At 36.7% G+C, this 18,307-nt stretch overlaps 3 protein-coding genes across 3 annotated transcripts; 1 reads left to right on the top strand and 2 right to left on the bottom strand.

The window, feature by feature from the left end:
* Nucleotides 1-9,627: 9,627 nt before the first annotated feature.
* LOC124919978 (rust resistance kinase Lr10-like) lies at nt 9,628-10,767 on the bottom strand. Its single transcript, XM_047460352.1, has one exon. The coding sequence runs from the start codon at nt 10,635-10,637 to the stop codon at nt 9,702-9,704; it is 936 nt and encodes a 311-aa protein (XP_047316308.1). The 5' UTR covers nt 10,638-10,767; the 3' UTR covers nt 9,628-9,701.
* Nucleotides 10,663-11,764, bottom strand: LOC124946009 (putative RING-H2 finger protein ATL21A). Its single transcript, XM_047486560.1, has 4 exons — nt 11,014-11,764; nt 10,913-10,939; nt 10,744-10,822; nt 10,663-10,669 (listed from the first exon to the last, which is right to left on the bottom strand). The coding sequence occupies exons 1-4, from the start codon at nt 11,762-11,764 to the stop codon at nt 10,663-10,665; spliced, it is 864 nt and encodes a 287-aa protein (XP_047342516.1).
* Nucleotides 11,765-12,980: 1,216 nt separating this feature from the next.
* LOC124919976 (rust resistance kinase Lr10-like) lies at nt 12,981-14,379 on the top strand. Its single transcript, XM_047460351.1, has 2 exons — nt 12,981-13,025; nt 13,125-14,379. The coding sequence occupies exon 2, from the start codon at nt 13,127-13,129 to the stop codon at nt 14,201-14,203; it is 1,077 nt and encodes a 358-aa protein (XP_047316307.1). The 5' UTR covers nt 12,981-13,025; nt 13,125-13,126; the 3' UTR covers nt 14,204-14,379.
* Nucleotides 14,380-18,307: the final 3,928 nt, after the last annotated feature.

Raw genomic sequence — 18,307 nt, forward strand, 5'->3', positions numbered from 1 at the left:
ATATAATTTCAATACATTTCCGTTCAATGTGGGCGACCTCAAATATGAAGATCAAGCGAATAGTATTTCGTTTCGTAACAATGTTGTGTTTAATATAGAAACTTACAGGCGAATGATTCTTCGTTTTCAAATTCATTAGAGTATGACATGAAAGTGTCAACAATAATATGTAACTTCAAAGATTGGATGCGACATCATCTTCGTTTTCAAGGGTTTTACAGGCGAAGAAATGTCCGTTCGATTTACTGATTAGATCTGTGTAAGGAAGCGAGCAACCAATCGATGGATCAATCTAAGGGGTTTACATGAACAGATCAGTTGTTTTACATTATACTTTGAATTGATCATGACATCCAAATTGCAATCAAAGAATCAAACATAACGACAATGAGTCGATTTATATCACTCCAGAATAAACTCACTACATAATGTAAAATATAACTTCAGACTATAATCAAACATAACTTCATAATATTGTTGAATACACAAAAACATTCCATAATCCGTTTACATAAGTACTGCACAGATTAACCAACAATATAGCTGTTCAACAATACAAATGAAGCTCTAGTCTAATTCATGAGAGGATGACTCGTCTATCGGTCCTGTCAGCGACACGACCTCATGTTCGATGACGGGTGGAATGTATAGCTGAATGGCTTCGTTCACAGCATTGATCCATCGGTTGGGGATGAAAACCGTCAAAGAATTTTCAATTATTGATGCGTACTCTAAGTAAAGATGGTGAGGAGTAAACATGAAGTCCTCCGGAGGATTGTGTCCATTTGAAGGTAGGGGATTCCGTAGGCCAAATTGTCTGTATATGACAGTTGTGCAGTAGGAGGTAGTTCCCTGAAGGCCCAACAAAATGATGAATGGAGAACCCCTCATCTCGTACATCATTTCAGTAAACAGATACCACGGAACAATGAACCTAATTGGGTGAATATCCGAAATAAAATTCGGAGGCACGAGTCCATTGACCCTTTGCACTTGTAGATTGGCAAAGGAAGTGTAGGGAATTGAAGGACGGGGCAACCAATGCAACTTGTCTAACAACCAGAGGTATAGAACCAAAGGTGATCCACGGCGAGAATAGTTGTTTTCCTCGGGAACAAATTCGTTAAGACCAAGTAATGTCTCAGCAAGTACCAGGCTAGCCAGGTTTGGGGCGTTTCCCATCAGTGCAGGAACTACCCGCAGGATCTTTTCCGAAGGCCGGCGTCCTGCAGCCGGACATAAAAAAAAATGAGCCAGAACCACAAGCATGATCAGTTTGCTTTGTGTGTGGTTGATGGTCCTCTCAGCTCCCTGGACACGCCAAATGTACTCGTCTATGTTTGTCATATTCAGAAATCCATGTTGGAGGGTAAACAAAAGAGCATCAAACATTGTACATCCATAGAAGCTGTCGCAAATGTGGACGGCCATATGAGGATCTTGATGGACAGGCAAGATCATGAGTGCAAGACTACCACACCTAAGGATTGAAGCAAAGTCCTCTATCGTCGGGCATATGTGCATTTCCCCAATAACAAAAGAACGAGAGTCCGTATTCCATCTGCTTTGCATGTGGGCCATCAGTCCGTCGTTAACGTTTATTCGTAATAGAGGAAGAATCTCATCTACATGATAGACACTAAAAGGGACAGGGTCATCGTTGATCAGACTTAAGTATCGCTCCAGTTGTTGCTGCGATAAAACCAGCATGTCTGGGTCCATCTCTACATCCATCTTATGAGTTTTACACTAAATGACTGAAGGAAAGACAACGGTAGATAGAGATTTGGGAAGGAGTGAGAGTGTAATGTGAGAGTGAGAGTGAGAGTGAGGGTATGAGAGTGATGATCTTGATACAGAAGTAGTTGAAGTAATAAATGAGTTTTCATTCTTGAATTGACATCAATACATACCACAGGTAGGGGCATTACATGTTGCGAGGATATCTTCGTTTATGAATTGGCAAACATATAGTGAAGAAGATATCTTCGTCTCGGATATTAAAAATATGGATTGCACCAAAAAATAACATAAGAAGATATCTTCGTTTAGGATTTTGAAAATGTATAGTTGCGAGGATATCTTCGTTTATGAATTGGCAAACATATAGTGAAGAAGATATCTTCGTCTCGGATATTAAAAATATGGATTGCACCAAAAATGAACATTAGAAGATATCTTCGTTTAGGATTTTGAAAATGTATAGTTGCGAGGATATCTTCGTTTATGAATTTAAAAACATATAGTGAAGAAGATATCTTCGTCTCGGATTTCCAAAATATGGATTGCACCAAAAATGAACATAAGAAGATATCTTCGTTTATGAATTTCAAAATTTTCAGTTAAGAAGATATTACGGTTGCAAGTTTTTCAGTTTCATGATGTTGACAATATATCTTCGTTTAAGAATATTAAAACACACAGTTAAGAAATGATCCTCGTTTATGATTTTAAAAAAATCGGTACAAGAAGACACATCAAACATCAATACATTATAACTCCATACATTAACATCTGAATTGCAGTCCATACATTAAAATCTGAATTGCATTATAATTTATAATTCACTATCAAACATCCATACATTAAAAAAATGTGAATTGACCTGTGTAAACATAAGAATTACTGTACAAGTATAATTCCGTATAAGACATACGAATACCTAATATCTTGATCTAATTGCAGTCTTTAACTTGAACCTATTGACATTGTGCTCAGACATAAGAATTCTGTATAAATATTTTATCCTCAACGTACTCAAAGCTTCTTCGGCCTTCAAAAGAACAAGAGAAAGTATAAGAACATCTAAAATTGTTCAATATCATCTACTAAAATATGGTATAACACTTACATTATTTTCGTTGATGTCAATAGACCAATTCTTCGCCGTTCCTCTATATGTTTCCATATGTCTCATTAAGTATACACCACAGTCTGTCTTGTTTGTTTTGTCTTGCCAGTCCAGCTTTGGGGCCGTTATCCTGTATTTTTTAACCTTGGCAGTCATTCTTTCCATGCCTTGACTTAACAAGAATTTCACAAAACAATCGAGTTGTTTACTCAAAGTGACATACTTGTCCATAATTTTCATTCCATGAGGACGGCCGGAGTTGTCTAGTACAACGATTTTGGATTCCTTAATATTCACACAAACAAGGAAGAAATGTCGGGAAACGACAACGGGTAGGAATATCTGCAAAAAGAACACAAACATTTATTACTTTATTGCATATTCTTTACTTGGAATTGAGGGATATGTACAGACCACGTCAGCGAAGATGAGGTCTTCTTTTGTGACTTGGTAGTTTCTCATGTCTTCTTCAATGGATTAGGAAAATAAGGTGGCATCATGCTGCATATTAACCTGCAAAATAAGGGCAGAGCATCAAAGTCATGAACATTGAAGGATACATAGCAAAAAAAAAGAGATGCACTTACATGTGAACATGATGAGAAACAAATTATTCTTGGTTCATGCCTTGGCAACCTACGGCATTTGAAGTGCACAATTATGGACCAAGCGTCAATCACTTCGCTCGAAATTTCGCGACCCATTTTCATTGAACGAAGTAATTCACGGGTGATATTACCAGGTGCACCTTCGTACAGAACCTCACTGCAAAATACATTCATTTAGAAGACCATAACTAAATAATTTCATTTTTAAAATTTCTAAAACAATGCGAACTAACTTACAATCCAGGCAGGTCTTCATCAAACACAAAATCGGCTAATCTCTGTTCCTTGTTGGTTATTTTGTGGTCCAACATATCCGCAACCTGTTGCATGTAAGGGGATCGAAGGTGCACATGAATTTTTGAGATCTTCCTCTTAGGATATTCTTTAATGTTGATGCGTCCCCCCCCATCACCTTCATCTTCATCTTCAGAAGATTCAACGGCCTTAGAAGCCTCAACCTGTTGCTTGCCTTCACCCTGATCAGTTGGTGCAACAGACTGAGCTTGGGGTTCCTCAACATTTTCCTTCCCTGCACCATGATCATTTGATCAAAATGCTGAGGTTTGGGTTCCTCAACCTGTTGCTTGCCTTCACCCTGATCACTTGGTGCAACAGACTGAGCTTGGGGTTCCTCAACATTTTCCTTCCCTGCCCCCTGATCATTTGGATTTTCATGCGGAGATTTTGGTTCATCAACCTGTTCCTTCCCTTCAACCTGATCATCGTCTTCAACAGTGGTTGTCTGCACTTTGTGTGCCTCATCCGGTTCCTTCCATTCACCCTCATGATCAATTGGTTCAACACTGGGTGAGTCATCTTTGTTGGGCAGAAATGAATCCTCATGTTCGTCCTGCTGAGGAGGGGGTGAATTGGCTTGACTGTGCTGAAATACAGCCTCTACATCTTCCTGTTCAACAAGGAGTGATTCATCTTCAATGTCCTCACGTACATCCTCAACAGATTTCGGTTGAACAGGGGGTGACGGAGCTTCATTGGGCAGAACGGCAACATCGAGATCATTCTGTTCAACGTGATCTGATGGATTTTCTTGATTTGACATCACCGCATCCTCAAAATCATTCAGTTCAGCCTGTGCTGGTGGATTGTCTGCATGGTCCTCCACTGCAGTCTGACATGTGTAATCAACCCGGGGACTATTGACTTTCAAGCCCGCACACTGTAAAGTGTCCCCAAGTGCATCCCTTGTAGGATCTTCCACACCTACATGAACCGGACCATCGATCACCACCTTCAAGAGTTTCATGAAGCCTTCAGACTCTCTGAGGTTCAGGAAACCGGCCTCAAAAAAGGGCTTCGGATCGATGTTGCGTTTCTCCAACTCCCCTGATAGGTAATTCAGCTGTTGGGCTGTATCTTTAAAAGTTTGCAGGATTTTGGATGTCAACATCTGTACATTATGAAAAACAGAGATCATTAATCTTGAAAACAGGATAATAAAGAACAATGGGAGTCAATTTATAGTTTCCACATACCTCATTATCGTCTTCTTTTAGTTCAACCGAGTCAACTGGATTCTCGGGTTGTTTAACTGCTAGGCGCGCCCTTGCCCTGCCCAGCCCAAAACCACCGGCACGAACTTCTAAGTTGGTAAACTCTAACACGGTGACGTCATCCCAACAGGAGATAATTGGAAATTTTCTTTCGTAGGGGATACGTTCACCTTCCACAAAAACACCATCTAGGTAGCAAATCTGGAGTAAAGGAGTGGGAAACATGTTAGAAAATATTACATATCTATAAATCATATATAAGAGAGGCAACAATACTTACCGATAAAAGGGTTATAGGTCCATCGAAATATGGATTTTTATCTTTACTTGCTTTTTCTTTCCAACTTCTTACACTGTCAACCAATCGTTGTAGTGTAAAGTGGCACCAGTTCAGTTCCTTTATGTTATCAACCTCCATTAAGGATTTGAGAATTTTGAACCTGAAATGAAAAAAATACATTTGTCAGTATTCACAAATACAATTAGATATATAATAGGTTTGAATACATGTTTACCTGGCTCGTGAATTTTGAACAGGACATAAAAAACTAGAGACAACAAAGACAACGAAGTCTATTTTGAAATCGTTGTCTGCACTTGTGTTACTTAATATCTTGGGGATCATAGAAAGTATTTCGGGAGCTTTTGAGTCTTCCCCGGTCCATCTGGTCTTCCAATCCCTCAAGAAATTAAAATAATCAGGGTCCTTAGTCTTGTCCAACCCAACGGACTCGACTACGTTCATTGCCCCTCTAGGGAGGTTCATCACGAGCTGTACGAGATCTTCATCGATACGGATCTCATCACCGTTGGACAATACCAGAGAACTCTTATCCGGGTCAAAACATTGGATTACGTGTCTGGAAAAATGAGCCAGGCACTTGGAGACGCCCATTGTAAGAAGAGAACCAAACCCGATTTCCTTCACGGCTTCCCTCTGTTCTACGCTCAATTTAGGAATGAGTTGAGCGAGGCCATGAGGTGATGATCTGGTTAGAAATGTCAGTTTACGTTTCTTGATGGTTTTGGTTTTTTGGGGAGATGGGGGAAACTCTTCATCGAATGGGGTAGTAGACGGAGAAATATTACTGGTTTCTGGGGTGGTTCTGGTAACTCTTCATCGACTGTTGGAGTGGAGGTAGGAATAACATTTGTTTTTTTTTTAGGGGGAAAAGGTGGTGGTAAAATCTCGTCAGTACCTGCAGCAACATCAGTAGCTTCGACAGCAACTGTGGAAACTGATTCAGCAGTCGATGACGACTTAGTATTCGTCTTCGGATTTCTCTTCCTCTTCCTTTCATATGTCCTCGAAGTCATTAATTTTGGTGGGATAGCATAAATCAGTATTATACGAAATAAATTGAATAAACATGTGTAAAATTAGTATAAACACAATAAGATTAACATACCTCTCTGGTTTATTGCTGGGATTGACGTTGGATGCCGGAGTGGGTGCAGTTTCGTTTTCGTTTATGCTCCTACAAACTTGCAAGACGACCTCTCGGGAGTCGATGGGATGATCCACTTCCATGTTGTTGCCTTGGTTACCCGACATGTTCAGAAGAAATCCTTGTAGTATAAACGAAATATCTAGGGTTTCGACGTTCAGTGTTTGGATTATCGCCGGGAGATAGAGAGAGAAGAATATGAACAGTTGCTTATGAAAATGAAATTGAGGGAGAGTCGGCTTGTAGCGGGAAATTGAAATTATATCAACTAGTCATGGAAGCGAATAAATATTCGTTCGATATCGTAAATTCATAAAAAATTAATAAAAATAAATGGAAAATAAAAACTATTCATAGAATAGAAGATTTATTCGCGGAATGTAAATGCACGGGTAAGTGAATTTACATGACAGGCAAGTTGGCTTCTCATGGGAGGGGAGGTGGTTTTACATGAACGTCAGGCTACAAATATTTGAAAAGAAGAAATCTTCGCTTTCAATCGTCTACTCGAAAAACAAAATTAAAGCGAATATTTGGTCGTTTACTGATTGTCATTTTAAATTAATTGAATTAACATTTATTAATAAACGGAAAAAAATTAAAAATATAAAAAAAAATCGAGCCGGTAATTGAGGCGAAGATTTGTTCGGTTGCTGCATGTCATCTTCAATGAATTGAATTAATATTTAATAAACGGAAATATAAAATCCATGTCATTTTGGTCTTTACATAGACGGGTAAGTGTCTTTACATGATAGGCAAGCGGTCTTCTCATGGGTGGGTAGGGGGGTTTTACATGAGGTTTTGATTAGAATTAATTGAAGCAAATATATCTTCGCTCATGAAGGTCTCCAGCCAAAAAAATGAAATAAAAAAAAAGGAAAAAAATAGAAAAGTAATTGAGGCGAAGAATTGTTCGGTTGCTGCATGTCATCTTCAATTAATTGAATTAATATTTAATAAATGGAAATATAAAATCCATGAAAAAAAAAGATTGAATTAATTGAAGCGAATATTATATCGCTGCATGTGTTTTTTAATAAATTAAATTAATATTTAATAAACGTAAATATAATATCCCTGTCAATTTGGTCTTTACATAGACGTGTAAGTGTATTTTCATGAACGACAGGCGGTATTCTCATGGGTGGGTAAGGGGGGTTTACATGAGGGTCATTGCAACGGGCGTGTAGATCTTCGCTCCCATCGTATCTCACCCTCCCCTCTGACACGGTCCCGGAGCGAAGATATCTTATCTGTTTATCATATGAATATTATATTATTTCCTGGCGTTAACAGGCGCTTCCGTTAACGGCGTCTGGTGTGAACCCGGGCCTAAACCCGGATTCCGGATTCTCCCTCCCTCCGTCTCCGGCCCAGATTGATTTATTATTAAAATAATAATGCTGCAATCTGATTGGTCCGCCACAGGGGAACACGGCAATCGGTAGCAGAAGATCTGATCTGGTGACAAAACATGTAAATCCCAAAACAAACTATCAAGATTAAATATTTGAAATAATAAGATTAGAGTAGCCACATAAAACTAAGAAATGAAGAAACATTTATTTTTTTATTATATTGTTGTCAATTTTGTTTATGCAAGTTCTTTAGGTCCTCAATAGTGGGGTGTAGTTTTACACTTTACCCAGGTTAGAAGAACATAAAGCGTGAAAGAGACCCGTTGAATGGACTTTTAGAACGGGTTAAAATTGAACGGTAGATACATTCTCCTCCTGAATTGATTTACAATACTTGTAGGTATAGTTCAGGTATGTAGTGTTCTTTTATTAGTATCAAAATTATTAATTAAAGATTTCGACATGCTCGAGATATTAAGCTGAATTTGATATCAACTGGAAACTTGATGATGATGGTTTCACGAGTTCTTTTTGGTTTTGGAAAATAAAAACTTTTTAAAGATAACTTAATTATAGCTTGAGGTCATTAACAACAAAATTAGAAAGAGAAACCTTAAACATTTCACACGAATCAGGTATAGTAGTCAATAACCAAAGTCCTCGAACATCATCTTTAAACTTAATTCAATGTCTGACATCTGATAAAACACCCTGAAACTCATTTATATAATCAGCCATAGAAGCGCTATCATTATACCTCAAATGAATTAATTTTAGAAACAATAATAATACTTTATTACTTTCAGTCTTTGAAATATATAAATTTTCAAGTTTATTCCATAAATATTGTGCAGGTTTCTCAATACAAAAAACGGGTAAGTGTAAAGCCTTAACAAACAAAAAGATCTTTCATTTTTCCTTTCCAAATTTGATAATTTGAACCATTCAACAAAATTACCCTACTTGTGTTTATCTTCATATTTCAATCAAGTCCAAAAAAGCTAACAAAGCTCTAATACCACGTGTTGGGAAAACCTATAATCGATTCCCTACTTGTTGAAAACTTAGGAACAAATAAATCACAAATCAAAACGGAAGTAAATAACACAATAAACACACAATATTTTACGTGAAAAAACCTTCTCAAGTCAAGGAGTAAAACCACGGAAATTTACGTCAAATTCAAGCTTCATTATAATCAGATGTCGGAAATACAATAAAGGTATAACAACTTTTCAATAACGCAGAGAGATAAAAGGACATATCCAAAAAGATACAAATTTTTTGGTCCCAAATAAGTCAAATATAACTCAAACTAGACAGAAACTTTAAGCTTCAGAAAATCAAACTTCGAGACATTCAAACATTGACGGACCTTTGAAAATATAAAGGAATGAGTTACCATCCTCTCTAAAAAAATCAAAAAAATCATTTATACTCAAAAGCAAAACTAAAATATAATTTTCCACCGCGACGGGAATCGTCTGGAGGGACGAAGGATCTCCGAGCTTCAATACGATGTTCATGGACGATCGATTGCTCAAGGATTTCCATTGCCAGACAGAGACTAGACTGATTATGTTTCCCTCTTCTTCTCATCCCTCGACGACACCATCCAGGTAACTTCACCCCTGTTAGAAACGCTAATATTCAGTGCAGGTCAATGATTATCTTCAAACATCTTCATATCTCGAAGCTCAATCTTGTTACTTTATATATTTAGAACCTTGTTACTTTTACTTTTAACCCTAGCTTAAGTTGCCTTGGTATGTTTAATTTGACATTGGCATTTACATATGATTGAATTACTTCACAAGATATTAATTAAGCTGTTTATTATGAGATGGGTAAGTTGAAATTGAATAATAATCGTAAAAGTTCAAGACACATTGCAGCAAACAACAGGTTGAAACTAGAATAATTCATTCAGATTCAGATTCAGATATAACTTCTAAACTGCTAGTAAAAGTTTCCCTGCGAATGATTCCCTTATTAGCGGTTGAATCCGTAGAGACAAATGGATTTGGAGGGAGTGTTAATGCATTTCCATCGCCTTCTAACATTTGAACTACTGCTTTCATGGAAGGCCGATTGCTCGGGTACCACTGAATACACCAAAGTCCCACAATAGTCAGTTTGTTTATGATCCTTTTCGAGTTTTCATCTGCTTCATGTTCAATCTCAATGGCTAACTCTTTTCCTCGATTCAATCGGTTGTATATCCACTCCGGAAAGTAAGCTTCACTCTTGTCTTCATCTGTAGGTTTTGTCCTTCCTCCTACTATCTCCAGTAAGAGCATTCCAAAACTGTAGATATCAGATTTATACGACACATTTCCAAAATTCCTAGAGAAAACTTCGGGTGCAATGTAGCCGATGGTACCCCTGGCAATAGTCATGGAAATAGCACTTTGTTCCTTAGAGCAAAGCTTGGCCAAACCAAAATCAGAGATTTTTGGGACAAAGTTACTGTCCAACAAAACATTGTGTGGCTTAATATCAAAGTGTAGGATTCGGTGATCACACCCTTGGTGAAGATACTCGATTCCTTTGGCTATTCCCAAAGCAATTTCTTCTAGCTTCTTCCACCCAAGAGATTTCTTCTTCCCCTCGGAAGATATAAACTTCTCGAGTGAATAATTCATCATGAACTCGTAGATGAGCGCCCTTTTGGATCCATCGGCACAATAGCCGGCCAATCGTACTACGTTGACGTGGTGAATATTTCCCATGGTTCCCACCTCATTGATGAACTCTTCCCCGTTTCCCTTGACATCATTGAGGACTTTAACAGCTACATGAACATCATTTGAGAGCTTTCCCTTGTAAACTATGCCATAGCCACCCTTGCCGATCATGGTAGTAAAATTGTTGGTTATCTTCTTAATATCTGAGTATGAATATCTCGAGGGTTTAAGAGCCTTATAATCTTTCAAGAACGTGTCAATCTTTAGTTGAGCTTGCCTCTTGTTATCATCAGAAGTTAGGATGGAGTATGTAAGACTTACTCCAACGAGAATAACAAGACTAGTTAAGCAATAACCTACACTCAAAATATTGCTCAAAGGGTTGAGAGAACATTAAGAGAAATATAATATGATTGATGAAAGAGAGAAGATCAGGAGAAGGTTACCTGTAATTATAAGTTTCTTGCTAAAATCTGCAATAAATAAATATTTGTGTTTAACATAATGGAGTATATATATACATAAGAGAGAGAAAACAATAGATCACCTCTTGGTTGCTTGACTTGCTTCAGCTCTCCATAACACTCTGTTTCATGTTCCGTGAGGTTGTGTTGAGTATTGTTGATATCCCTGAATCTGCAGAGTTTTTGAAGTGATTCGCAATGGCCACACATGGGCTCCGACCAATTCAATGAAAAATGTTTTAAGTCAGAGATTTTTGTGATGGATTTGCATGGCCACGGTGGCAGGTTGTACAATTCGGCGTTAATGGAAACAGCATACACTTGCTGAGTTGAATCACTAGCGCAATCCACGGGGCAAGGTAATTCATAATAAGGTGGGCATAGTTCTGATGAGTTTATTCCCTTGTAAGAAGAATCATGAGGACAGCTGAAGTAATAAAAGATGTCGTATGTGTGAAATAGTTGGAAGGGAGAAGCGGAGAAGTTAAAGTTTTCAAAGTTCTTCACAAAGCAACCGTCTGGGTCTTCTGCATATAGCATTTGAGAACCATAGTCTATGTGGGTAATGACCACTACATTTGAAGAAGAAGAAGAAGAAGTAGTGAGGGGAAGATTGAGGATGGTTTGGTAGTTGGGAGAGCAAGAGAGATCAAATCCGTGATAACCACAATGATCCGAATGCCTTTCAATAAGTCTGAAAGGAAAGCGGATAACAATATCTCCACATATTTCTGGCTTGCACTCATCATCATCAGCAGCGCCAACTCCAGGCTGGATCTGCAAAAGGATTGAGAGGAAGAAGAAGAAGAGAGAGAATAGTACTAGTCTTGCCATTTCTTTGATTAAAAATGAAGAGAAATTACAAATGCTTTAATACTATAACAGTAATTTCTTGGCAATTTCACAGTGAAATTTTTGTCTATCAAGTTGACCTTGACTTGTGAACAGTTATTTCATCTGAAATAAATAAAGATATGAAGAGGAAGATGCATCCATCCACCCCTCAATGTTCCTATTCAACACCATTCATAGATCATAATCCATAAAGATGAGTGGAAGGCTTTCATGCCTAGCAGCATTTTGTTTTATTGTTTCTCTTCTGCTCCTAACAGAGTCCAATAATGCTTTAAATTGTTCTTCTTCCTGTGGCAATTACAAGGAGGTGATTGTCAAATATCCGTTTCAGTTCGAAGACGATCCAGAAGGGTGTGGAGTTAAAGCCGTTAATTTTGAGCTAAGATGCGAGAATGGTCGGCCGGTCCACTATATAGACTCTGGAAGGTACTATGTATTGGGAATAGACTATGACAAAAATTATACAATCCGACTAGTCGATGAGGGCATCCAAGAGGGAAACTACTCCTCTCTCCCTCTTCATCTCCTAACGCCTTCTATCCTTCGCCATTATTATTATTATTATTATTATTATTTTGGTTATTGCGAAACACGGTTTATTGCAACTATTAAGTGTGAGAGGCTGCCGGTGGTGGAGTTTGAAGAAGAGGAATATGCTATTATAATGAATGATACAAATCTTCTTAATAATGCTTCTTCCAACTATATTTTGTTCGGTACTCTTCCATTGGATTTCAACGGTGTTAAGATACCAGAAGGGTGCGGGCCAGAGAGCATCCACATGACATTCTGTGGCTCAATGCAATGGAGGAATAGTAGGAACGTCAACTCTTCCATATTATTCTCCCGCTTCCATACCCAATTGGCTAGTGGATTTGAGCTAAGCTGGATTGGAGCTTATTGTTTTTATAACTTTCAAGGAAGATTACCTGGTCCATACACAATTGACAACAATGTTTGTAAAACTTACAACGCCTATTTTTATAATTATCGTGGTCTCTCTCTTTCTGAAAGTGAGTATTAACAATCTAATTTCCAACTTAATTTAATTTCAATAATATTCATCTTGTGCTAATGGATCATTCTTGGCTGTAATTATGCAGGACTGCAGCAGATTTTGTGTATTAATTTCACTCCCTCCTTCATCTACTATATAATATATATACTGCTAAATGATTAGACCATCTTCACTTTTATTTTTTTGCAGATTTTTATATTCGTCCGACATTGATAATTCTTGGTATTAAAACTTTCCTTATAAGTTATTTAATCACTTAATTAGATATACAGATTTTCAAATGCTGACTTTTATTTATTTTATAATTTTGTCTTCATCCAGTAATGATTCTTGGAGCAAGAACATTTTGTGGATGGTTGTTGCTTTCTATCTACTTGATATACAAATGTAGAAGAAGACATTTGTCTGTGTTTGATGCTATCGAAAGCTTCCTCCAAACTCAAAATAACCTTGTGCCCATTAGCTACTCTTATTGGGAAATTCGTACAATGACAAAATGGTTCAAGAATAAACTAGGGGAAGGAGGATTTGGCTCTGTGTACAAAGGAAAGCTTCGAAGCGGTAACGATGTTGCAATAAAAATGTTAGAAAATAGCAAAGCGAATGGGCAAGATTTCATCAACGAAGTAGCCACAATCGGAAGAATTCACCATGTTAACGTGGTTCAACTTATTGGGTTTTGTGCTCAAGGCTCCAAACGTGCCCTTGTCTACGATTTCATGCCCAATGGCTCCTTGGAGAAGTACATCACCTCTTCTCAAGTGGGTCAGTCGTCTTTGAGTTGCGAACAAATGTACAATATCTCGCTTGGAATCGCAAGAGGAATTGAGTATTTGCACCAAGGCTGTGACATGCAAATCCTTCATTTCGATATCAAGCCTCACAACATTCTTCTAGATGAAAACTTTACGCCTAAAGTTTCAGACTTTGGGCTTGCAAAGCTGTACCCAGTTCAAAACAGTATCGTATCCCTAACTGCTGCAAGAGGAACCATGGGTTACATGGCTCCGGAGTTGTTCTACAAAAACATTGGAGGGATTTCATATAAAGCGGATGTTTACAGCTTTGGGATGCTCTTGATGGAAATGGCTGGAAGGAGGAGAAATTTAAATGTAAACATGGAAACATTGAGCCAAATTTACTTTCCGTCGTGGATATATGATCAATTCAAAGAAGGAAAGGAGGTGGATATGGGGGAGAGTAGAGTTGAGGAAGTGGAGATGGTGAAGAAGATGGTGAAGAAGATGGTGATTGTGGCATTGTGGTGCATACAATTGAAGCCGAGTGACCGACCCTCAATGAACAAGGCACTTGAGATGCTCGAAGGAGGCCTTGACCTATTGCAAATGCCTCCTAAGCCTTTCCTCACTCCCTACGATATGCCAAATCCGGGAAATTAGTTATTTACTATGATGCATTTGTATTTTATAGTGTGAGTTTTATTACTAGTTACAACTCAATACTTACAATATATTTGATAATGGAGTTTGTTATAAAGTTTGTCAAATGTTTTGGAGAATAAAAAAATCTCATGATATAGTGATATCAAAACTTAATTTTGAATTTTATTTACTCTCCAAATTTTATATCCAATTGAATTTCCAAATAAACTCTTGAGCAATGATTAATGGAGTGAAAATTGGTAGGTAATAGTGTAGTGAATAAGTTATAATGCAAATGTAACGGTTTTTTGAAACCGTAAAAAAGACCTTATCTTTTTATTATTAATTTTAACATTTAGAAATTTCAAATTTTTAGATTTGAAAGAATAAATACGAAAATCTCAATTTAGCCCTTAAAAAATACAAAATTTCTTAATATAAATGAAATATCTAATTAAATATTGTTAGAAAAGTACCACTTAAATATTCTTTTTTAAAACGAATTTGAGATATGTTATCAACTGGGTGTCCTCTCACATGGGGGTAATGATGATTAAAAAAAATTATTTACATCGATCTGATTGTCTTACAACATAATATTTATAATTCTTATATTTAGTTTTTTTTATTATTTCTTTATATATATATTTATAATTTAATATAAATTCTTTAAAATATATATTATATATTTTGTTCATTTAATTTATCTAATATTCGTTGAGTTATGTAGCATACACTTATAATAAATTCTACATTGTTAATTAGAATTTATTGAGTTTTTCTTTTTGGTTTAAGTTTATACCTAACCAAAGTTATGTAGGTTTATTACCTGAATGTTTACCTTATAAATATGTGATTATTAATAGTTTACATTGTTAAAATAAAATTCTAGAGAGATAAAATGTGAGTCAAAAACTTTGTATTCCTTATTCTTCTTCATAGTGAAATCTGGTGGTGGCTGAAGTGGACGTAGCTCAATTTGAGTGAACCACTATAAATTTGTGTCTTTTTGTGTTCTTCTTTCTTGCATTTTTACAGATTGTTTCAAGATGGTCGGATTTAGGAGATACAAATCCTAACAACTGGTATCAGAGCAGTTAGGCTAGATTTAAGCATTAGAAACGATGGCAATTGAGAACAGTATAGGACATGGGATTGGAAGATTCGATGAGACAGATTATGCCTTCTGGAGAATGCAGATTGAAGATTATCTATATAGAAAGAAGCTTCATGTTCCTTTGAGTGAGAAACTAGAGAAGATGGATGAAGCTGAATGAAACTCCTTGATAAACAGGTTTTGGGAGTTGTCCGATTGACGCTAGCCAAGACAGTTTCTCACAATTTAGCAAAGGAGAAGACCACCATGGGTCTGATGAAAACTCTTTCTGATATGTATGAGAAACCATCTGCTAATAACAAGGTACACTTAATGAAAAGACTCTTTTATTTAAGAATGGTTGATGGTACTTTTGTCACTATTCATTTGAATGAATTCAATACAATTGTGAATCAATTGCTATCTGTTGAGATTGATTTTGGGGATGAAGTTAGTGCCTTGAGTTTGTTAGCATCTCTACCAAATAGTTGGGAACCTATGAGGGCAGCAATTAGTAATTCAGTTGGAAATGCTAAACTAAAATTTGTTGAAGTTAGAGATCATATTCTTGCTGAAGAGGTTCGTAAAATTGATTCTAGTGAAACGTTCAAAGGTTCTGCTCTGAATGTGGAAAATAGAGGCAGAGGTAATGATAGAAATTTCAACCGAGAAGGTCGTCAAGGAATCGAAAATCAGTCAAGAGGTGGTCTCCATCTCTGAACTATATATTGTTGACAAATAGAGGTGAACCTGAATGCTATGAGGAAGCAATACAATCTAAATGGACTCTTTGACGTTGAATCAGACTTGGGAGCTCACTAAGCTACCAAAGGGAAATAAAACACTTCACAACAAATGGATCTTCAGGAATAAAGAAAAACATGATAAAATAATGAGGTACAAGGCAAGATTGGTTGTGAAAGGATTTCAACAGAAAGAAGGTATTGACTACAATGAGATCTTCTCTCTAGTAGTTAAATTGATGACAATCAGAACTATTTTGAGTTTGGTTGTGAAAGAAGACCTTCATCTTCAACAAATGGATGTCAAAACTGCTTTTATTCATGGTGATTTAGATGAAGAGATTAAATGCGACAACTAGAAAGATTTGAAATCAAAGGAAAATATGAGCTTGTGTGTAAGTTTTAGAAAAGTCTGTATGGTTTGAAACATGCTCCAAGGAAATGGTACAAGAAGTTCGATAACTTCATGAAAAGTAACAATTTTCTAAGGTGTGAAGCTGATCATTGCTGCTATATCAAGAGGTTTGATAAATCGTACATTATTCTGCTCATCTACGTTGATGACATGTTGATTATTGGAGAAAACTTGTATGAGATTAACAAGCTCAAGAAAGAGTTGTCTGAAAATTTTGTAATGAAGGATTTGGGTGCTACAAAATAAATCCTTGGGATGAGAATTTTCAGGGATGAAAAAGTTCTCAAGCTTTACAAGAAGAATATGTGAAGAAAGTTCTTACCAGGTTTAACTTGTATGATACAAAACCAGTTACTACCCCCTTAGCTAGTTACTTCAGACTATCTAAAGATCAGTCGCCTTCAACAGAGGAGGAGAAAAATTACATGGTCACTGTTCCGCATGCCTCTGTCATTGGTTGTATTATGTATGCAATGATTTTACAAGACCAGACATAGCACATGCAGTGAGAGTTGTTAGCAGGTTCATGAGCAACCCGGGTAGACAATATTGGGAAACAGAAAAAGTGGATACTACGATACTTAAGAGGAAGTACGAGTCTCGCTTTGTGTTTTCGAAAGTCTAATATGAGTTTGAAAGGAAATATTGATGCTGACAATGGTGGTGATGTTGATAGTAGGAAGAGCACAACATGGTACATTTATACTCTGGGAGGTACTGCAATCAGTTGAGTTTCAAAATTACAGAAGATTATTGTTCTTTCTAGTTGTGAGGCAGAGTATGTTGCTGTGACAGAGGCTACTGAGGAGATAATGTGGTTACAACCCTTTTTGCTAGAATTGGGTCAAGACTGCGAGGAAAGTGTGTTGCGATGCGACAGTCAGAGTGTCATTCATTTGGCAAAGAATCATGCTTATCATGGCAGGACGAAGCATATACATGTTCGTTATCATTTCATCCGGTCAGCTTTAGAAGATGGAGTATTAGCTCTTGAGTAGATTCCCGGGAGTGAGAATCCAGCTGATATGTTGACGAAAGCTGTGACAAATGAGAAACTGAAGTTGTGTGCAACTTCAGTTGATCTTCTTCGTTAAGACATCAGATGGAAAACCACTACCGATCGAGAGATGATGAAGTTAGTCTCCAACTGAAGATTGTTGAGTTATGAAGCATACACTTATAATAAACTCTACATTGTTAATTAGAGTTTATTGAGTTTTCTTTTTGGTTTTGGGTTTGGGCCTGACCAAAGTTATTTAGGTTTATTACCTGAATGTTTACCCTATAAATATGTGATTATTAAGTTTAGATTGTTAAAACAGAATTCTAGAGAAATAAAGTGTGAGGCAAAAACTATGTATTCTTTTTTTTTTCTTCATAGTGAAATCTGGTGGTGGCTGAAATGGACGTAGCTCAATTTGAGTAAACCACTATAAATCTGTGTCTTCTTGTATTCTTCTGTTTGCATTTTTATAGATTGTTTCAAGTTGGTCGGATTTGGAAGATACAAATCCTAACAATATTTTTATTATAACTTAGTTTAAAAATACATAAATAATTAATAATCTAATTAATTAACACAAAATTTATAATTATATATTTAAAAATTAATAGATAAGAAAAAAGAGAAATTGGTATGTCCATATTTTTAGAATGACAGTGCCAACTGCCAACTGCCAACTCATTTGCTGCTACACCATTCACTTCAAATATTTGGATTCCTATCATCACTATATAGGTTCTTGTCCTTTATATCAAATGTACTTAAATAATGATTCAGTAATATTTTCCAAAACTCGTGATTGATCACACCATTCTTGTTACTCTCCCTTACCATCAATTTTGCTAAAACTCGATTGTTATCCTAG

This window comes from Impatiens glandulifera, chromosome 1, assembly GCF_907164915.1.
Source record: "Impatiens glandulifera chromosome 1, dImpGla2.1, whole genome shotgun sequence".
Taxonomy (NCBI): Eukaryota; Viridiplantae; Streptophyta; class Magnoliopsida; order Ericales; family Balsaminaceae; genus Impatiens; species Impatiens glandulifera.